This window comes from Bos indicus x Bos taurus, chromosome 14 (genome assembly GCF_003369695.1).
Source record: "Bos indicus x Bos taurus breed Angus x Brahman F1 hybrid chromosome 14, Bos_hybrid_MaternalHap_v2.0, whole genome shotgun sequence".
In the NCBI taxonomy this organism is placed as follows: domain Eukaryota; kingdom Metazoa; phylum Chordata; class Mammalia; order Artiodactyla; family Bovidae; genus Bos; species Bos indicus x Bos taurus.
The window spans coordinates 40,305,069-40,328,026 of NC_040089.1; the positions used below are offsets into that span (position 1 = coordinate 40,305,069).

General features: G+C 41.2%; 1 protein-coding gene across 4 annotated transcripts in view; it reads left to right on the top strand.

The window, feature by feature from the left end:
• Window positions 1-22,958, top strand: part of ZFHX4 (zinc finger homeobox 4) — a 205,168-nt gene that overhangs the window by 169,907 nt on the left and 12,303 nt on the right. For 3 of the 4 annotated variants that reach the window (XM_027561225.1, XM_027561228.1, XM_027561226.1), the window contains exons 6-10: window positions 8,245-8,364; window positions 14,750-14,883; window positions 15,114-15,314; window positions 15,854-15,971; window positions 16,818-22,238. In XM_027561225.1, the coding sequence (XP_027417026.1) occupies window positions 8,245-8,364; window positions 14,750-14,883; window positions 15,114-15,314; window positions 15,854-15,971; window positions 16,818-22,238 (5,994 nt within the window). The remainder of the gene's footprint in view (window positions 1-8,244; window positions 8,365-14,749; window positions 14,884-15,113; window positions 15,315-15,853; window positions 15,972-16,817; window positions 22,239-22,958) is intronic. The other variant, XM_027561227.1, reaches the window with a different exon arrangement.

A 22,958-nucleotide genomic window follows, 5' to 3' on the forward strand; every position in this document is an offset into this window, starting at 1 on the left:
ATATGTAAAGGAAATTCCCAGAGAACAAGTAACTTCTGCTGGATAATTTCTCACATCTACATTTATACAGAGTGAAATTTTTTACATAAATGGATGGTTTTATACAATGTGAAAGTCAATAAGCTGGGTATTGTTTCTGCCCCAAGTCAAACAACCTGGATGCTGGAGTTAGTTTTGGTAATGAGTTGATTGGATTTTTACAACTGTGTCAACACAATCACTGGCTCCTATGATTTGCATGCTTATGTGTGTGTTAAAAAATGGAGGTGAGGCCTTTTTAGCTGCATTATATTCACATAGTTTAAGAGGAATTTCATCCATGTTGCTATAATACACCTCACTTATTTCCGCTATAAAATGATCCCAGTTTCCAGATTTATACAATTGGAATAATAATGTCAATACAGAACAAAATATGATTATAAAAAGTCCCTCACATTTATAATGGGGTTTTGAAATATGTTTTAAAATTTCAAGTGAAACTATCCCTCCAATATAAAGTCAGAACTTCCCTCTTTAAAAATTCTTAAAAGTAAAGTTTACCTTCACCTATGCCTATCTCACGCGAAGAGTTGACTCATTGGAAAAGAAGACCCTGATGCTGGGAGGGATTGGGGGCAGGAGGAGAAGGGGACAACAGAGGATGAAATGGCTGGATGGCATCACCGACTTGATGCACATGAGTTTGGGTGAACTCCGGGAGTTGGTGATAGACAGGGCGGCCTGGCATGCTGTGATTCATGGGGTCACAAAGAGTCGGACGTGACTGAGCGACTGAACTGAACTGAACTGAATGCCTATCTCATGAATACTTTTTTATTTATAAATCATTATTTATTTTTCATCTTATGTTACTTTTCCATAGAAAATCAGAATATATTTAAAATAAATTAGCATAAACTCAGTTTATCTTCCTCACTTCAAGCCAATAAAAAAATTGCATTAATGACTAGGTTGAAAATAATAGGGCAAAAATCAAAACTATGAGAAATATATCAAATTAAAAAGAGACCACTACCTGTCAATATATTTGTTTTATAAACAAAGACATCAAAATTTATATCTTCAACCTTTCTGAGAAGTTTTATATTTAGACACTCCCATGCCTTCTGGATAGTTTCATGGAGATGTTCTACATAGAAATCAAATATAACAAATTCCAAATTGAGCTCTTCTCTGCAAACCATTTCTTCTCCTCTTTGATCTTAATTGATTATATCATACCATAGTCCTCATTACCCCAAGTAAGAAAACTCAGAATCATCAATTTACTCAAAATTGGTGGGAACTGTGGGGCATAAGTTTTGAGTAAGGCTGATTAGTTCTCTCATTTTTTAGATGTTTCATGCATATGTGCCAAGTCACTTCAGCCATGTCTGACTCTGCAACCTTATGGACTTGTAGCCCTCTAAGCTTCTCTGTCCATGAGATTCTCTAGGCAAGAATACTGGAGTGGGTTGCCATTCCCTTCTCCAGGAGATCTTCCCAACCCAGAGATGGAACCCAAGTCTCTTATGTCTCCTGCATTGGCAGACAAGTTCTTTATCACTAGGGCCACTGGGAAGCCCTTTTAGATGTTATTTCTATACAAATTAGTTATTTTCAGATTTCAACAAATATGGAGGAAGTAGAGCAGAGGTTTTCAAAGTGTGGACTCCTTACAGACAGCATCAGCACGATACAGGAACTGGAAAGAATGCAGATTCTTAGGCCCTATCCCAGATTTAATGTATCAGAAGCACTGAAGATGGGGCCCGGCAGTCTAGGGTTTAACATGCCCTCCAGGTGACAGTGATTCCCACTAAAGTCTGAGGCCCCCACCTGTGTGACTGGTGAGACGCTATATTAGAAACAGTGGTCAGAGAAGTTCTCTAAGGAAATGACAGGTAAGTTGAGTACAAAATAATAAGGAGAAAATTAGGGGAAAGACATTACAGACAGAGGGAAGAGGTTGGTCATATTCTGTGAAGAGAAAGAAGGGTAGTGTGGAGAGAGATGAGTGAAGAGGAGAGCAATGTAAGGTGAAGTCATAAAGGTAGACAGAGGCCTGATCAGTTTAACCACAGTGGAGAGTTCCTATGTTATTTTAAACAAAATAGGAAGCCATGGCAGGACTCAAACAGCAGAATGGCTCGATTTTATTAAGGTGTGCTGAATAAATTATGGGAAAGCAAGAGCAAGTCTTTCCCAGTAATGAGACCACTGCAAGCTACAGGTAAGCAGTTAACAGTACTGGCAATGAAAATGAAAAGAAATAGATGGGTTTACTGTATATAAGATATCCTGGAATTGGAATTAATAGGACTTTCTGATAGATTGGTGTGCATATAAGAAGGAGAAAGAAGTCAGTGATGAGCCTTGCTTTTGGTGAATGGTGGTACCATTCACTGAGATCGTGGAGACTGGGGAGAAAGAGTACGTTGAAGGCTGATCAAGAGCTCCGATTTGACATATTAAGTTTGATATGCCTTTCAGACATCCAAATGGAGATGCAAAATTGAAACCAGTGGACCTGGATGAAGTCATCTAGGGATATCATTATTTTTCCTCAAATCAAACATTCTTTGTGGATAAGAGAATAGGACTTAGGACCAATGCTGGAGACATTCCAATATTTAGATTTGTAATGGAGGAGTCCCCAGCAAAGGGGAATAAGAAAGAACTTTCAGAGGGGTACGGCATCACAATAGTCTGATGCAATGAAATTCAAGAAAGGGAGTTTTTCAAGGAGAAAGGAGTAGTAACTAACATCTTCTGAGCAAAGTCAAGTAAGATGCAAAGTGGCCATTGGATTTCACAGCATGGAAGTCATCAGTGGCTTTGAGAAGAGCAATAGATGTGGAGCCAGGCCAGCAATGGTTGAATAATGAACATGATTGAGTAGAGAGAGAAAATTTAAACCAAAACAAAACAACCCAAACCAGACCAAAACCAAAAAAAACCAAACAAATGCTTCTTTTAGGTTTAATTGAACACGAATGGAGGAAAGCAATAGAGTCTAGACTCCTCTTTTCCTTTTCCCAGTTTTGCTTCCTAAATGGAACTCAGTGTTCCAGGTAACAAGCTCTGCCTGCCTTCTATAATTCCAGCCCTGGGGTTGGTGCTTCTGGAACACTGACAAAAAAGACAATCACTGTTTTCAGTAAGTGTGTACCTATTAGGGGAAGTAGGTAATACTGATTTCCACATGCTAACTTAAGTTGTCTTACACTAATGAACAAGAAAAAGAAAAAAAAAAAAAACCTATCCAGAAACACTAATCTTAGTTCAGCATTCAGAGAAGACTTTTTGGAGAAAGAAGCAATTAAAAGAGAGGAGGGATATATGTAGACCTATGGTTAATTCATGTTGATGCATGACAGAAATCAAACCACTATTGTAAAGCAATCATCAGTCAATTAAAAATAACTAAATTGGTGGCTCAGAAGGTAAAGCATCTGCCTGCAATGCAGGAGACCTGAGTTCAATCTCTGGGTCAAGAAGATTCCCTGGAGAAGGAAATGGCGACTCTAGTACTCTAGCTGGAAAATTCCATGGACGGAGGAGCCTGGTGGGCTACAGTCCATGGGGTCATAAAGAGTTGGACACGACTGAGCGACTCACTTTCACTTTCTCTCTAATATAAAAAGAAGCAATTAAGAGTAATAATACTGCTAGCATTTTTAGTACTTATTTTGCATTAAGTTCTGTGCTAATTTTTATATATTATAACAAGTCTATGAAGTAAGTAGCATTAGCTCCATTTTTACATATGATAAAAATGATATTTGCCAAGCTAAACTTAAAGAAAAGATGGGAGTTAAATACAGTGAAGAAAATTCATTCTAGAAAAGACAAGAAACAGAACGGTGTTTCTTATAGAAAGGAGGTAGGCATCAATGACTGTGTGTGTTCATGAAATGTGGTCTTGGACCAAGAGTATTAACATCATCTGGAACTTGGAGATGTAAATTCTCAGGCCTTACTCTACACTACCAGAGTCAGAATTTGTAGGGATAGAGCCCAACAATCTGTGGTTTAACCAGTCTTCCAGGCGATTCTGATGCCCTGAAATTTGAGACTGTTCTCAAGTTAAGTGCCAGGTAGGAAGTGAAGAAAGATGAGACTGGAGTGATAGAGAGAGACTAGCTATTCTTGCCCTGTTCAGAAGATTGAGCTTTTTCTTTGTGTAATGGCAGTCACTGAAAGATGTTACATAGAGAAGTCAGATTTAAGTAGGTCATAAAAAGGATAGATTTTGAGGGAGTAGAGCTGAACAGGGAGACAAAGAAGGGGCACAAGAAGGAATTCTTATAAGCCAAGTGTCTAGAATTGATGCTCCATGTGAAAAACTAAAGATGTTTCAGTTGCTATCCTTCGCTTTCTCTTTCAGTTCAGTTCAGCTCAGTCGCTCAGTCATGTCTGAGTCTTTGCGACCCCATGAATCGCAGCACACCAGGCCTCCCTGTCCATCACCAACTCCCGGAGTTCACTCAAACTCACGTCCATAGAGTCCGTGATGCCATCCAGCCCTCTCATCCTCTGTTGTCCCCTTCTCCTCCTGCCCCCAATCCCTCCCAGCACCAGGGTCTTTTCCAATGAGTCAACTCTTCGCATGAGGTGGCCAAAGTACTGGAAAAGTTTCAGCTTTAGCATCATTCCTTCCAAAGAAATCCCAGGGCTGATCTCCTTTAGAATGGACTGGTTGGATCTCCTTGCAGTCCAAGGGACTCTCAGGAGTCTTCTCCAACACCACACTATGGGTTTAAAAAGTATGTGGTGGTTTCCTTAGAAGACTCAGAGGGTTCCCAAACCCAACTGTATAATAAAGCAGTAGGAACAAAACTGGTGTTTAGATCAGAGAGAGAGCATGAAGCAGATTTGGCGTCTCCTGCATTGCAGGCAGATTCTTGACCAGCTGAGCTACCAGGGAAGCCCTATAACAATGCAAGGGGAAGTTAATTGTACCGTTGTGAGACTATAAAATTATTTTGTCTTCTTCCTATTATTTTGAAATGTTTTATCATTTATTTGAAAATCAGGAAGTTCTACTGGACCTAATGCATGTTTGAATTATATCATAAAATTTAACATATGAATACTGTGTTTTCCATGAGGCAAAATAATTGAAATATACACAGTGGGAATATAACTATTTTATGAAATGCTACACTTTCATTATTATTACATATAATATATTGAAGAAATTTATTGATGAAAATGAAAACTGCTTTAGCATCTTTATTTTGGAATTTTCTGTAATTTCCCTGAGTTCTAAGACATCCCTTTGATATATTTCATGCTGTATACTTTTTTCCTTTTTTCATAAAATTCTCTTCCTTTTTTCATAAAATGTAAGCATCTTACATTTTACAGCATTTTACAGTTGAGGAAATGTGGTACTTGAAAATGAGAACGTAGCCAACTCTTGCCCTTCACCCCAAATCCAACCTACATGGTTTTCTAGGGGAAAGTGGTTTCTCCACCCTTAATACTCTTGACTGTAAAGCCTATTTATAAAACGAATGTCAAATTTATTTCGAAAACTCTCCTGAAGAACGAAAGTGACCTTTTCCTCCTGACTCGGAGGAAACTTTATGGCGTACAAAAGTTACCCTTTGATTCTTTTTTGCCTGATTAAAAATTCGCCAAGTTCTATGGCTCCAAAGAGCCCTACCTGTAATAAACAGCTTTCGCCTTGGAAACCACAAAACAGGTCTGAATTGCTGGAGCATTAGAGCTAATTGCCTGCCTACTTCAAAGGAAGAACCAGAAAAGGCGGAGGGGCGCCCGAAGTCACAGAAGCCGAGGGAGTGCGGGCAAATCCACCCTGGAGGTTATGAGCTGTGGCTTGGAGGAGCCGGGCAAAGTTATGGCCTCAGAACTGCTGTTTGCGATTAAGTTGATGGGGAGCGTCTATCCCACAATCTCTCCCCGCTGCTGACACAGAGTCTTTGTTCACATTCAGATTTCTCAAACTGTTGCCAGGGTCAGGCTGGGGTCAGACACCACCGTGATGTATAGAAGAACTTGTCTGGGAATTTCTCTCACACTTAAGACACATACCAGAGGATCCTGCAGAAACCGTCTGATGAGACGCAGACCGTACTGGAGTTTCTCTTTTCGTACCTTCATAATTTTCGTTTTCTTCTCCTGACGCGCAATGTTTTATGAACAGGAGTGGCGCTAGCCCTTACCATTTTATGTCCCCTCAAGATAAGGACGCTCAGTAGCACTCTGACGCTTCGTTTTCCAGCCCTGGGGGGAAGGTCTAGTAAATCCGCTCCCAGTAGTCTCGCACCCCTTTCCTGGGACGAGTTTGAGAAGGAAGTGCCACGGGCTGTCGCGTAGGTCGCAGGCCTGACACTGGATGGTCGAGTCACGTGTGTGGACTTGGGAGGGGAGAGGGGAACACCACCTAATCCAGTTATGATTTCAGCCTCCCAAACGGAGCCAGGCCACGGTCCCCACCCAGCCTGGCCCCCTGCTGGAAGGAGGAGGTCTGGGTTTGATCACCTCTTATCACTGAAGGGTAGGGCCATGAGAAGGGTTGATTCATCTTCAAGTACAATTTTCACGTGTATTTGCCTGAAAGGGAAGTTTCCCCCGAACCCTCCAATGACTGACCTCTCCCTGAAGACCTCCCCTGCATTTTGGTGCAACACGAAAGTGTATCTATGGAGTCAGTAGATTTGCATGGTGCCTTTGAGGACTTCCGGTTGAAATAAACTCTGATTTCACATGTTTTAAACATCCTTGTTTTCAAACTTGGAGTCTTTCTTTGGAGTTTCTGCCATTGAGCCCAGAACCAATCCCCCTCCTGTTGTCTTCTGGTCTCTAGTGGTACAGCATGGCTGGCAAGTGAAACACTAAATAGCAATTTTTTTTTTTTCTTTTTCTTTTTGGTGCTCAGCTGCTACATATGACAGTGGATATTTCATTCTGCTGTCAGAACATTATTAAAAAAACATGGGGTGTGGAGAGGGCCACGATTTCCCCTTTCAATCACTATAGCATTTGCAATGAAAATTTTATGCAGTGTGTAATTTTCAGTTAATGCTTGACACTTAAAATGTCCAGAGTCGCGTTTTGTACGGTTCTTGAAGGGTTAATTGTATCATGTTCTCTGCATAAAAGCTCTGCTTATCAAAAGCAAATAGAAGAGTGTATGCAAATGGGTGTCAGTGACCTTTTGCCTTTCCAGGGTTAATTTATATGGTCATTAAAGATTTTATGAAATTGAGGAGCCTGGTGCTTCAAATCCCATTTTACCTTCTTCTCCTAATTTATGTAATTCCTACCTGAACAGGGGAATAGGATTTTTATTTTTTGTGCCGCAATGAAAACAGCATGCCATGCTGTGGGGAGTTGCAAGTCTGGTTATCTGGCATTACTCAGATTGCTAAAAATTCATTAAAATGTGACATCAGCACAGTGAGAGACAAATGATCGCAGGATGAAAGAGAACAGTGGGCCTTTCACGGATTAGTGCTACACCGACCCAGCATAGAGGCTAACTGCATAAACAGATTAATCCACCAGCAGCGGCGTAGCTAAGATTTACAGAATAATTAAATAGGGTTGAGTTACTATGAGGATTTCCATGTAATCTAGCTGGTGTGAAACCCATGAATGAGGTGTGGGGTGATGTGGTTGTCATAGAAGAAGTATACCTTCTTCTGTCCTACACTCCGTAGAGCTCCCCCTATAGAAAAAAAAAAAAAAAATCCCAGGATAACTGAAGTTTTGTGATCTTACTCTGACAAATTCCAAAGGATTCCTCTGGGGTCTAAGGACTGAAAGTTGAGAGTAACACCTGTCTTATATTTAACCCATCATTATCACATTATATTATGAAGACATTTTTCTGAGAATTTGCTTCCTTCTGCCGTTTATCCAAATCCATGGAGAAGCGGGTTCATGTAGTTTCGAAGGCTCTACTATTGAAATTACAAAATCGCCTCGCATTCATTTTTAAATCTTTTCTAGCTCAAACCGCATTTCTTTGAAAAGACTTCTTTTAATTTAGTATGGGCACATTTTCTCAGTGGAAATAAAAGAAGTGGCTTGAGATAAAAAACAAACCCTGCATTGGTAGAGCCAGCAGGTTCTAATAGTGACTTTTGAATAAATTCATGTTCTTTTTTGAGAAGGAATGTCTGCAAATGATTCCTAAGTAACAAAATTTTTAAATGGTCACATTGTTTATTTTCGGGTGTGTGTTTCTGGGGTTTTCCATCCTACTGACTGGTGTGTATTTCTTAGCAGAAGAACAGAATGAGGAGGCAGAAGGAGCCATTAAACCTATAGCCGGGGCTGACGAGGATGAGAAAGACACGAGTGAGAGAGACAATAGTGAAGGCAAAAACTCTAATAAAGACTCCGGTAAGATGCTAGTATCTTTCACCTTTCCCTCCCCCACCCCATCCCAGCGATCAACCCTTCCTTTGCTGACCCACCCCCAGCTTATTAAAAGCTTTTATTCATTTTAAACTGTCTGAACATTCCCACTACTATTCATTGCATGTGCATTTTGCATGTGATTTCTATCAGTAGCCTCCCATTGACCTATTTTTAATCATAACCATCTGACAGAATAGATGTGGATAAGTTGAAGAATATTGCAGGACGACCAGCGAGATTATTTTTTAATCAAATCAGTTTGTGTGCTTGTAATTTTTTAAGCGCCTTTCATTAATCTTAGCTATACTTGTGATTCCTCTGATGGCATATTAATTTTTCATAAGCATGGGATTAGATATCACTTGAATTTTTTCATTCAATCATATGCACCCCCCTCCCTCCCTAAACCACGTAACCCTAAAAATAAATGTTATTTTTCCTTGCTTTCTGTTTTTTTTTTTTTTTTTTTTTTACAACTTACACTCAGGAATTTGCCCTTTTTAAGGGCATCTATTTGAGGCATTTCAAACAAAATCCAGTGAAAAAGTTTACAGATGATTCAGCCTAAGAAGAGGAAATATCATTGAGAAGGGATTAGGTGCTGGGTAATTTTGATCTTCTAGAATAGACAAATCCCAGTAATGAAAGCTACTGTCTTTGAAAACAAACCTTCGTGTCATGACATTTACTTGTGCACAAACAAACCCTAGGCTAGCATCTGGTGTGGATACCTAAGGCTTTTTCTGTGTTTGATTTGGCAAATATATGACTTCATCCATGCTTTGTATGTATGAGATGGAAATCTATGGTTGCAATGAATATTACATTGGCTACTTTTGCTGCACGCTATACCTAGTTTTATTATGTTGGACTCATTGAAGCAGAAGAAGTGCTGAAACGGGTTCAAGCCTATTCGTTTCAGGTAGTCATCTATCTTTTCCTGGAATTCCAGTGACAGCCGCATCTAAAGAAGCTTGTTTTCGCTATGAAGACATTGACTTGTGCAAAAAACATCATTTTCACGTGCACGTTTATTTAAATCTGAACTATCCTGCATTTGTAACTCAGTCTTTGCAGATCTAAATTTTCCATTCCCTTTGCAAATTATTTGAAGAGCCTCCCTGCTACCCACCCCATACCCTTCCATGCTGAATTTTTCTCCAGAATCCAGTGAAAAAAGTACCATTTAAATTTGCATCTAGCATATAGTGGCTAGCATATGATTCTAATTTGATTTTAACAAAGAGGATCTAAGGTTGGTTTTGAGCCTAAAGAATGTACAAAAAAAAAAAAAAAAAAAGATCCCCTAGCTGTATAATAATACAGCTCCTGGGGTTACTGACAAGGTATTTGAAATACCTTGTGATCAGTTAAGGTCAAGGGCAGTGCCATCTAAACTTCATTTGGAAAGAATTGGAAATAGCAAGGGAGTCAGCTTAGGTCTAGGAGGATCTCATGAAAGGTAGCTGCTTGACTACTTCAGGAAGGCCATGATTCTCCCTGCCTTCAGTAGTGATTTTCTCACAGTTGTACCAAAAGAGACTGCAGGGTATGTTCCACCCCTAACCCAACACATGCAGAAGAATGTGTCAAACACACAGCCCATTGGTGTTTGTTGAGTATTCACGTAATGCTTAGGAATGTGACATTGTGCTTGGTTTTCAGTAACTAATACCTTGTAAAGGATGAGTTGTGGGAATCTTTTGAAAATGGCTCCAATCTCATCAATGAGTAAGGAGTCTTGCTTGGAACATACCACAGATACAAGGGCTCTATCTCCATCAGCTTGGTTTACTGGTCTACATAAATAATGGGCTCAATCACTCCCTAATGGCCTGATGAGTTATTACGCTTTCTTGGGGATCTCATTGTACCATCTCATCAGGACTCAGGCATGTGAGAGGATACAGACCGTTAGATAATGATAGTTTTCTAAGACACATTTTTAGCCCTACAGGAATGCCTCTCCAACTACATCTATAGGGATAAAAATGTACTTTAGCCAACTCAAAGGAATTACTGAGATGCAAATGTTTAGCTTTGAAATGTCCCAGACATTGACAGTTCTTACTATTGACAACTCACATGAACATTTTTAACCCCCTTGGTACATTTTTATTTATTTATTATTTTTAACTGGAGGATAACTGCTTTACAATGTTGTGTTGGTTTCTGCCATAGATCAACATGAATCAGCCATAGGCATACATACACATATGAGAAACCGACAACAAACATTATTTTCAATGGTGAAAAACAGAAAGCATTTCCTCTAAGATCAGGAACAAGACAGGGGTGCCCACTCTCACGTGAACATTTAACAAAGTTTTCTGCTTTCTACATTGAATCTGATTAGGTGAAAAAATTATTACATGGTTGTTGTTTTTTTTCTTGTAAGTATTTCTAATGATTATCCACTTATGTGTATATTGGTTTTCTCCCTGATGTCAATTATAAATGTCAAAAATCCTGGCAAATTTATACATTAATCACTATCTGAATGTGCTAGATGGGAAAACAGTGTGACCTCACTTTAACACAGAATTTTTTAGACAGGAAGGAATTAACACATGTTAGGAAGAAGGTGTTTGTATAAGCTGTTGTACTTTGTTGCTGACATTAATCTCTAGGACGGGAGCTTTCAAAATGAGACTTGGCAATATGCAAGTTATATTTGTTGAATATTCATTCATAATAGGAAAGCCTCCTAATGCCTCATTTATATTGTCATTTAAATCTAGTGCCACTTTAGATTAATTATAATCCAAATTATAGCTCTGTGCACTACAAGAATTAATATAGAGTTTATCCAGATTAATACATTTGCATTGAAAATGTAATATGTCTCTGCCATGGCTAAGGGGACCGCTTTTTAATAAGGGAGTAAACATGAGGAAAGATGGAAATTAACCTTCATTACTGCAATTAAAATTATCCTTTCATTCTAGTCTCATTAGAAAGAATACTGTACCAGTCATTATAATTTAGGCTTATTTGGAGTTGAATAACATCTTGTGTTATATCCAAGTTTTACAGTATTCAAACTTTATCAAATACATTGATTCATAAGTAATAACCCAGGATTTTGCTGTATTTTTTTCAATATTTGCTCTGAATACATATATGTTATTGGATTTTCCTCAGTTGTTATGAACATAAACCATTTTACAACCTTCTGTATTTTAGGGATTGAAAATTTATTAAGTAGGTGGCATCTGAATTGAAATGAATTATGTCATTTTTATATTAGCAATCTCATGCAAGTTAAATAATCCCATAACTGACAGATAATCATTGACTCATCTATTTGGCAGTGTTTATTTGCAATTAGACTTCATTTTTTTAGTTAAAAGTACATTAAAATGACATTGTTTTTTGAAGATAAATTATGATCTCATTTCAAAATTTTGGTAACAAAACAGTGTTCATTTCAAGTAAAGTTGTAGACATAAACTATGAGTAGTCAGAAAACTTAAAACCTTCCTAAAAAGTAAGTAGCCTTTATTTAATATATTTCTAGAATAAAACAATTCAGAAAAAGACCCCAGATTTGATTTCCTGTAATTCACCAGGGAGGCAGTAATACCTAAGGTGGTACCCCTTTTTGTAGAAAAGGCATACATGTATAAATTGTAAAGTCCCTTATTTTTGCAAATAATCATGATGACCTGTGTTCGCTTCAAGAGTCTGTTTTTGTCATATGCTGTCGCATCTTAACATTCTCTGCTGCTGCTTCTTATCAGTAGCATGTATTTCTGAGGTGCCTAGATAGAGTTTGGGGGTCTAGATTTTATAACTTCTTCTCAATTTAAAATAAAATGGTCTTTAGGGAGCCCCTAGCTTACATTAAGATCATGGTTTAATTAACTTAATTAGCCAAAAAATATTGAAGCTGACACATATATAGGGTAGAATATTATATCCAGCAGTTACCACAATGGTTATGAAATAGTGACCCTAAAACTTTTCTTGAGGCAGCATAAATGTCCCTAAATTCAAAAGCAATTATATTCTTGATAATATGAATATACATTAAAAATAATATGATTAATTATATCAAATACTTACACCAATGTACAGTCTTAGTAAAATGTTTTAAGCCTTGAAATCAGTTTTTTTGATCCTTATAGTACTAACATTAGAAGATACATACTTATAAAAATAAAGCCATAGCTATACATTTAATAGATTTAGAAGTTTCCAGAAGGTTTATTCTTTCTGATATTCCTAAAGCCTGCAAGCAACAAGAATTATGGAAATTCTCTTTTACCTTCTGTGTGACAGTCTTTGATAGCATATGGAATTGGACCAACCTATTATTTGGTCATGTCAGATTCTACCATGTACACAAAAGAATGATAAGGGAATATGACATAGTATTATTCTCTTAAGGAAGCATATTCTTCCTCATTATTAAGGAACTTTAAAAGAAAAATTTTCCAGTCTCACAGGGAAAAAGCAACTGATAGACACTCGCTGATTTAAACGACAATCATTTTATACAACTTGATCTGTCACCTTAAGCAGTTTTTATTTGCCAACCTTATATATCCCATTGTTTTCTTGTATTTGTTTTTAATACTTTTAAAACAATAGCACAAAATATATTCTGCTTTGAGAATTTTCCTTTTAGAAGAAAAAAATTTTTGATACCTGGATGAATTATAAAATAAACATTCTTGGTTTTGAGGTATCTTTGGATATGAAATACTTGGATGTTGTTTAATCAGTGTGATAAAATTCTTTAGTTTATCTCAGATTTAAATCATTCAAATGTAACTATAGTAAATTATATTTTCAAATATCTAGAAAGAATCTAAGTTTCTCTAATATATCTGTATATATAAGACAAATGTACCAATTCAAATAAAATCTAGTGTTTGCAAATCTATCAATAGAAATAAGTCTCAGTGCAATTTGTTTGAAACTGTAGCACTAATTCTATACCTTTCACAGACCTCAATGGAATAACATTATTGTCATTATGTCATTTGAATTCTATTTTAATTTTGGTCTCCTTAGAGTCAGACTTACTTTCAAATTTCTTTCAGAATTCAAAATTCCTAAAATTATTTATATGGTATAAAACATGCATCTCCATCCAGGAGAGAAAAAGAATCTATTTTGGGGTTCATTTTTATGTTGTTTTCATAACATCCTTGACCTTATTTTTAAATTAAAACTGGGTTATTTTGCAATAAAGTGTAATTTGTTCATTTATATGAACCGTATGTGGATTGGAAAAAAAAATCAAGATAAATCTTCATGCACAGCATACAATCAGATTACGCCTAGACTCTATATTTACGCGGGGTCTGATAGCAATCAATGGTTTAGCTTCATTGCATTTCAAGATGTATTTGCACCCAGTTGTCCAGTGATAGTGTCCTCACCCTGGAAATAATTTAGTTGCAAATTGACTGGAAGATGGTGAAAATTGAAAGTTAAAATTAGAAATACTCATAATAAACAGCAGAAAAAAGGTCAGATGATGCCGTGCTATGATGAGATTGGAATGGCTGGTAAATGAGGTTTTGTGTTTGTCGTGAGATGTATGTGACATGCCTACCCAATGTCGCTGTAATATCCAGCCTCACAGAAGAGATTATCGGGAAAATTGATGCTGGAAAGAATTTTCTGTTAGATTGGGAAATTAGAATCACACTCTATCCTTTGATGTGTGTGAGGCTTCTGTACATTACATTGCTCATCTAGGCAAAATTTTAAACCATCTTTAACACCGAATATTCAGATTAACCTCATAAAACAATTGTCTTCTTGATTTGGACTACAATGTCATATGCATAGCCACCTGCTGAAACATCTAAAGCCAAGGATAAATCACAAAAAAGCAGCAGTGGATACATAATGTATAATTTTAAAATCCTATATTCACCACATAAAAGCATTGGTTTCATTCGTGAATTATAACTGGTCAGCCCTTCTCAGAATTTTAAGTGTTTTTAGTGTCCTAGAATTTTAGGAAAAAAAAATAGGTAATGAAACAGTTCCAAAAATAATTATTTTCTAAGTTAGCATTTGTGAATGGGAATAGATTTGCTTTAATGTGATAAAGGTATATTGAGACAGCAGAGGACATGTGTCATTGATCAATCTTTCATGGTCACTGAGGGTTATCTAAACAGGAGACAGAAGTACATTTTAAAATACATTTATAAAGTCCACTTGGTCAGTGGACAAAAAGAAGTGTGTTTTTGCCTTTTGAGATTAGCATCATTTACAAGTGCTTGCCCCTCCTTCTAGTGATTCAGTGGACTTAGAGCTATGCGAAAGACATCATTTTTTCTGATTTTGATATTGTCAGTCTTTTAAGATTGAGATGTTCTATTCTCTTTTGGGGAATCAGGAGTAATCACACCAGAAAAGGAGCTAAAAGTCAGTGTGGCAGGGGGAACCCAGCCACTCCTGCTGGCAAAAGAAGAGGATGTGTCAACAAAAAGATCAAAGCCTACAGAGGACAATAAATTCTGTCACGAACAGGTACACATGGTTTGTTTTTTGTTTTTTTCTCCTTTTGCTGTATAAACATATTTTTTTTAAAAAAATTGTTGCCCTTGATCATTTTAGAGCCCCCAAACCTTTCCATGCTGTTGAAATGTATGTAGACACTGTAATTGGCAAGGTAATTAACTCTTGGTCTGACTTCTAATGCTCCAAAGTCATCCACATCTGTTAACTAATAGGAGTCATGTTTATTCAATATTTTCCAGTTCTATCAGTGTCCTTATTGTAACTACAATAGTAGGGACCAAAGTCGTATCCAGATGCACGTCCTGTCACAGCACTCAGTGCAGCCGGTCATCTGCTGTCCCCTCTGCCAGGACGTCCTTAGCAACAAGATGCACCTCCAGCTTCATCTGACGCATTTGCACAGTGTGTCTCCGGATTGCGTGGAGAAGCTGCTTATGACAGTAAGGGAACCAAGTCTTGATGCATGTGTGCCATAATCTCTGAAGGTATCAACATAAAACCTGTCATTATTGTGTGACAGAAATGTATTTCTTCTGAGTGGCGACAAGCTCTTGCTGACGGTGTCGTAGAAATCACAAGTAAAGGCCCGTTTGTTTCTCCTGTGCCTTGGAAATAAACCCCAAATGTGATACAAGGCACAGCTGATTCAACAACACAGATTTTGCAGCCTTATTCTCATACCTATAATGTTAATCAAATGATTCCTATGGGCACTAGGAGTTTCATCTTTGCTTGGCTATCATTTCTGGGCTACAGAAACCTTCAAGCTTATTTTTTAAAAAAAGAAAAGTAAAGAAGAATACAGCATTGCCACAGCATTGATCTGAAATTTGAAAGGAGAGCATTGACCTCAAGAGTCACAGAATGTCCCTGCTTTGGTTGGAAAATATAAGTGGGGTACACAACTGTCTGGGGTAAAGTGTGATGGAGTCCATGATGTCTGGGGTACCTTTGTCATGAACCCCTTTGGTTTTCACAGGTGCCTGTCCCTGATGTGATGATGCCCAACAGCTTGCTACTGCCAGCAGCCGCCTCTGAGAAGTCAGAGCGGGACACACCTGCAGTCATCACAGCTGAGGGGGCTGGGAAATATTCAGGTATGCCAGCCTGTGACCAGAATCTGTGCCAGACAGACACACTCTGGGCCTTCTATGCATGATGCTGATCTAGCATTATTACCATCAAAGATTTTATGTTTTTGAGATGCACAAAGAAAAAAAAAACACACACATTTCCAAAAACTGTCATTTCCAAGGCATATTTACTATCTGGTTATCTGTAAATGACCCTTTGTTGTTATTGTTGCTGTTGAGCTGCTAAGTCATATCTGATTCTTTTGTGACCCCATGGACTGTGGCTCACCAGGCTCCTCTGTCCATGGGGTTTCCCAGGCAAGTGGGTTTTCATTTTCTTCTCCAGGGGATCTTCTTGACAGGCAAATTCTTTACCAGATTGACCTGGGACACCTAAACTGTCCTTGGGAGACCTAAATACCACTGACCAGGAACATTGTGTGGGCTCTAATTCCTGAACACTGTGCTTATAACCCTTGCTATCATACTGGTGGTAGCATGCTAATTCTGACTTATTTTCTTCCCATGCTGAAATTCCTTGAGGTCAGAGGTGATTTCTTTGGAGGTTCCTCCTTAACAATGGTGGTGGTTTAGTCGCTAAGTCATGTCTGACTCATTGAGACAGTAGCTCACCAGGATCCCCTGTCCATGGGATTCTCTAGTCAAGAATACTGGAATGGGTTGCCATTTCCTTCTCCAGGGGTCTTCCCAACCCAGGGATCAAACCCTCAATCTCCTGCATTAGCAGGCAGATTCTTTACTGACTGAGTTACCAGGGAAGCCCTTCAGAGGCTCCTGCATAACAATATTCATTGGCATTTAATCTGTAGACTCCTTCCTGTAAGTGCTGTTTATGCTTTCTTCACACAGGTGACAGTCCAATGGATGACAAAAGTATGGTGGGTCTCGATGATTCAAAGGCTAGCGTGGAAATAAAGAGTGAGGAGCAGAAACCAACGAAAGAAGCCACAGAAGTGTTGGAATGGAATAAAAATAGCAGTAAGGATATGAAAATCTCCGACACACTGCAAGATCAGTTAAGTGAACAGCAGAAAAGGCAACCACTCTCTGTCTCAGACCGCCACGTTTACAAGTATCGCTGTAACCATTGTAGCTTGGCTTTTAAGACTATGCAGAAGCTTCAGATACATTCCCAGTATCATGCGATTCGGGCCGCCACTATGTGTAACCTGTGCCAGCGTAGTTTCCGTACATTCCAGGCTTTAAAAAAACACTTGGAAGCAGGCCACCCCGAACTGAGTGAGACTGAACTTCAACAGCTGTATGCCTCCTTGCCCGTGAATGGGGAACTATGGGCAGAGAGCGAACCTATGGCCCAGGAGGACCATGCCCTAGAGCAGGAGATGGAGAGAGAGTATGAGGTGGACCATGAAGGGAAGGCAAGTCCTGTAGGCAGTGACAGTAGTTCTATTCCAGATGACATGGGCTCTGAACCAAAGCGGACCTTACCTTTTAGAAAAGGGCCAAATTTTACGATGGAAAAATTCCTCGATCCATCTCGCCCGTATAAGTGTACCGTGTGTAAAGAGTCGTTCACACAGAAGAACATTCTCCTGGTCCATTATAACTCAGTGTCTCACCTGCACAAGTTGAAAAAGGTTTTGCAGGAAGCCTCCAGCCCTGTCCCTCAAGAAACCAACAACAGCCCAGATAACAAACCTTACAAGTGCAGCATCTGCAATGTTGCATATAGCCAAAGCTCGACCTTGGAAATCCACATGAGGTCTGTGCTCCACCAGACAAAGGCGAGGGCGGCGAAGCTGGAGCCCGGCAGTGGCCATGGACCTGGCGGGCACGGAGTGGCAGCCAGCGTTAACAGTCCCAGCCAAGGGATGTTAGATTCCATCAGTTTAGCAGCAGTAGGCAGCAAAGATACCCACTTAGATGCCAAAGAATTAAATAAAAAGCAAACTCCGGAATTGATCTCTGCTCAACCTACGCATCACCCACCGCAGTCACCAGCACAGATTCAGATGCAGCTGCAGCACGAATTGCAACAGCAGGCGGCCTTCTTTCAGCCTCAGTTTCTCAACCCCGCCTTTTTGCCCCATTTTCCTATGACCCCAGAAGCTCTGCTACAGTTTCAGCAGCCTCAGTTTCTCTTTCCCTTCTACATACCTGGGACGGAGTTCAGCTTGGGGCCGGATCTGGGCTTGCCAGTAGGCTCTGCCGCCTTTGGCATGCCGGGCATGACGGGAATGGCCGGGTCCCTGCTTGAAGATCTGAAGCAGCAGATTCAAAGCCAACATCACGTTGGCCAAACTCAACTCCAGATTCTCCAGCAGCAAGCACAACAGTATCAGGCCACACAGCCCCATGTGCCCTCTCAAAAGCCGCAGCCACAGCCGCAACAGCAACAACAACCGCAGCAGCAGCAGGCCAGCAAGTTATTGAAACAAGAGCAAACCACCGTGGCCAGTGCCGACTGCCCCATCGTGAAGGACGTACCCTCTTACAAGGAGGCAGAAGAGATGGCCGAGAAGCAAGACAAGCCAAAGCAAGAATGTGTAAGTGAAGGCGAAGGGCTCAAGGAAAGCAAAGACCTTGGAAAGAAGCCGAAGTCCTCGGAACCATCCATCCCGCCACCCCGCATCGCTTCAGGGGCCCGAGGAAACGCAGCCAAAGCCTTACTGGAAAACTTCGGTTTTGAACTGGTCATTCAGTACAACGAGAACAGGCAGAAGGTACAGAAGAAGGGCAAGAGTGGGGAAGGCGAAAGCACGGAGAAGCTGGAATGCGGGACGTGTGGGAAATTGTTCTCCAACGTTCTCATTCTAAAGAGTCACCAGGAGCACGTACATGGCCAGTTTTTTCCGTACGGAGCGCTAGAAAAATTTGCCCGTCAGTACAGGGAGGCCTATGACAAGCTTTATCCCATTTCTCCATCTTCTCCGGAAACGCCGCCTCCCCCACCTCCACCACCTCCCTTGCCTCCAGCTCCTCCGCAGCCTCCTTCTCTGGGGCCGGTCAAACTGCCCAGCGCGGTCTCCACCCCGCTCCAGGCCCCAGCGCCCACTCCCCCGCCGCCCCCACCCCCACCCCCGCCCCCTCCTCCGCCTCCTCCGCCCCCACCCCCTTCTGCACCCCCGCAGGTCCAGCTGCCAGTGTCCCTGGATCTTCCCCTCTTTCCGTCCATCATGATGCAGTCGGTGCAACATCCCGCCCTCCCGCCCCAGCTCGCCCTGCAGCTGCCTCCAATGGACACACTCTCGGCGGACCTCACCCAGCTCTGCCAGCAGCAGCTTGGCTTGGATCCCAACTTCCTGAGGCATTCGCAGTTCAAACGCCCGAGGACGAGAATTACGGATGACCAGCTGAAAATCCTGAGGGCTTACTTTGACATCAACAATTCTCCGAGCGAAGAACAGATCCAGGAAATGGCGGAGAAGTCTGGCCTCTCCCAGAAGGTTATCAAGCACTGGTTTCGAAACACGCTTTTTAAGGAGCGGCAGAGAAATAAGGATTCGCCCTACAACTTCAGTAACCCTCCCATAACTGTTTTGGAAGATATCAGAATGGACCCCCAGCCCTCCTCCCTAGAACATTACAAATCAGACACATCCTTCAGTAAAAGGTCTTCCAGGACCAGATTTACTGACTACCAGCTTCGGGTTCTTCAAGACTTTTTTGACACCAACGCTTACCCAAAAGATGATGAAATTGAACAACTTTCCACCGTTCTCAATCTCCCCACCCGGGTTATCGTTGTCTGGTTCCAGAATGCTCGGCAGAAGGCGCGGAAGAGTTATGAGAATCAAACAGAGACAAAAGACAATGAAAAAAGAGAACTCACAAATGAGCGGTATATCCGAACGAGCAACATGCAATACCAGTGTAAAAAGTGCAGCGTGGTTTTCCCCAGGATCTTCGATTTGATCACGCATCAGAAAAAGCAGTGTTACAAGGATGAAGACGATGACGCCCAAGATGAGAGCCAAACTGAAGACTCCATGGACGCCACGGATCAGGTGGTGTATAAGCATTGCACAGTGCCTGGCCAGACCGAAGCAGCCAAAACCGCTCCTGCCCCTGCGGGGGGCTCTGCTTCTGGGACCAGCACCCCCCTGATCCCGTCACCCAAACCAGAACCAGAAAAGACATCTCCAAAGCCTGAATATCCTACAGAAAAGCCAAAGCCAGGTGACCCCTCGCCCCACACTCAAGGCACCAAACCAGCCCTGCCATCAGCATCTTCTTCCTCGGACCCACCACCGCCACCGCCGGCCTCAGCTGTTCAGCCCCAGCCACCCAAACCGCCCCAACTCCTGGGACGACCTCCCTCGGCTTCTCAGACCCCCGTCCCTTCCAGTCCGCTGCAGATTTCCATGACTTCTCTCCAGAACAGTCTACCTCCACAGTTACTTCAGTACCAATGTGATCAGTGTACAGTTGCCTTCCCTACCTTGGAACTCTGGCAGGAGCATCAGCACATGCACTTCCTGGCTGCTCAGAACCAATTCCTTCACTCCCCGTTCTTGGAACGGCCCATGGACATGCCCTACATGATATTCGACCCTAACAATTCCCTAATGACTGGACAGCTGCTCGGTGGTCCTCTCACACAGATGCCCCCACAGACAGCTTCCTCCCACCCCGCAGCCCCGGCCACCGTGGCCGCTTCCCTTAAGAGGAAACTGGATGAGAAGGAAGAGAACAACTGCAGTGAGAAGGAAGGCGGGAACAGTGGGGAGGACCAACACCGTGATAAGCGCTTGAGGACCACCATCACTCCGGAACAACTGGAAATTCTCTATGAAAAATACCTACTGGATTCCAACCCCACCCGGAAAATGCTCGATCACATTGCACGGGAAGTGGGGCTGAAGAAAAGGGTCGTGCAGGTCTGGTTCCAGAATACAAGAGCACGAGAAAGAAAAGGCCAGTTCCGGGCAGTGGGTCCAGCGCAATCGCATAAACGCTGTCCTTTCTGCCGAGCCCTGTTCAAGGCCAAGTCAGCCTTAGAAAGCCACATTCGCTCCCGGCACTGGAATGAAGGCAAGCAGGCAGGTTACAGCTTGCCACCAAGCCCTTTAATATCCGCCGAAGATGGTGGAGATAGCCCGCAGAAATACATTTATTTTGATTATCCATCTTTGCCATTAACGAAAATCGATCTCTCGAGTGAGAATGAGTTGGCTTCTACAGTGTCGACACCTGTTAGTAAGACGGCAGAACTGTCACCGAAGAATCTCTTAAGCCCTTCTTCTTTCAAAGCGGAATGTTCTGAGGATGTAGAGAATTTAAACGCCCCTCCTGCTGAGGCTGGGTATGATCAAAATAAAACTGATTTTGATGAGACTTCATCCATTAATACAGCGATCAGTGATGCCACCACCGGAGACGAGGGAAACGCAGAAATGGAGAGCACCACGGGGAGTTCGGGAGAGGTGAAGCCAGCTTTGTCTCCTAAAGAGGGGAAAACTCTCGACACTTTGCCAAAAACAGCGACCACCCCCACCACAGAGGTCTGTGATGAGAAGTTTCTCTTCTCTCTCACAAGTCCCTCGATACCTTTCAGTGATAAAGATGGTGACCATGACCAAAGCTTTTATATCACGGATGACCCCGATGACAATGCCGACCGCAGTGAAACGTCTAGCATAGCTGACCCCAGTTCACCAAATCCATTCGGCTCCAGCAATCCTTTCAAATCCAAAAGTAACGACCGACCAGGTCACAAGCGTTTCAGAACCCAGATGAGCAATCTCCAACTCAAGGTTCTCAAGGCTTGCTTCAGTGACTACCGAACTCCAACCATGCAAGAATGTGAGATGCTAGGGAATGAGATCGGTCTGCCCAAACGTGTGGTCCAGGTGTGGTTCCAAAATGCAAGGGCAAAGGAAAAGAAATTTAAAATTAACATAGGGAAGCCTTTCATGATCAATCAAAGTGGAACAGAAGGCGCCAAACCAGAGTGTACCCTCTGTGGGGTGAAGTACTCTGCCCGCTTATCCATCAGAGATCATATTTTCTCCAAACAGCACATTTCCAAAGTGAGGGAGACCGTTGGGAGCCAGCTTGATCGGGAGAAAGATTACTTGGCTCCCACGACCGTTAGACAGCTGATGGCTCAGCAAGAACTTGACCGTATAAAGAAAGCTTCAGACGTGCTGGGATTAGCAGTACAGCAGCCAAGCATGATGGACAGCAGCCCCCTCCACGGCATCAGTCTGCCCGCAGCCTACCCAGGACTCCCGGGCCTCCCCCCGGTCCTTCTCCCTGGAATGAACGGTCCATCCTCCTTGCCCGGATTTCCACAAAATTCAAACAGTAAGTCATGTCAAGGAAGGTCAGTCTAATGAATTAAGTGATATTAGGCAGCCAATGACATGTAACCAAGAATAGGGGTATATCGAATCTCTTAATTTCAGTAAGTGAAACTATTAAGTTATTTGGAATATATAGTTCAGTGGCTGTAGTTAATAACCAGGCAGTAAACCACCCCAAACATGTGCAGAAAAAGGTAGATTAGCGTCTCATAAATATATTATTTATATCATTATATCTCAGAAACATTCCTTTTTTATACTTATTTCAAAATTAATTTCAAATGGCATTTCAGCACAGACATGTGACATGAAATTTGTTATACATATTAAGAAAGTAAAGTATTAAAGCATTCATTGGCATCTGAATTTATGCTTTTCTGAGGAATACTGATTTTTTTTTTTTTTTTTGCTTTTGTACTGTTTTGGGGTTTTTTCCCCTTAAATGCCAGGAAGTTCAAAAGCAAAGGGCCTTCTAGCCACAGGAACGCCCCTGTATTATACCTAGCAGGTAATAAAACAGATATGGAAAGTTTAATTACTAAGAATTCACTTCTATGATAATTTGTACAATTTTGCTTTTAGTAGCATTCATTTTGTTTCTTATTGTTTAAGTATATTTACAACCCTAAAAATACATTAATAGTACTCTATATCTTTCTACCACCACCAGTTGCCTAGATTTATAATCAAGACAGAACAAAATGACAACTGTTTGAGGCAC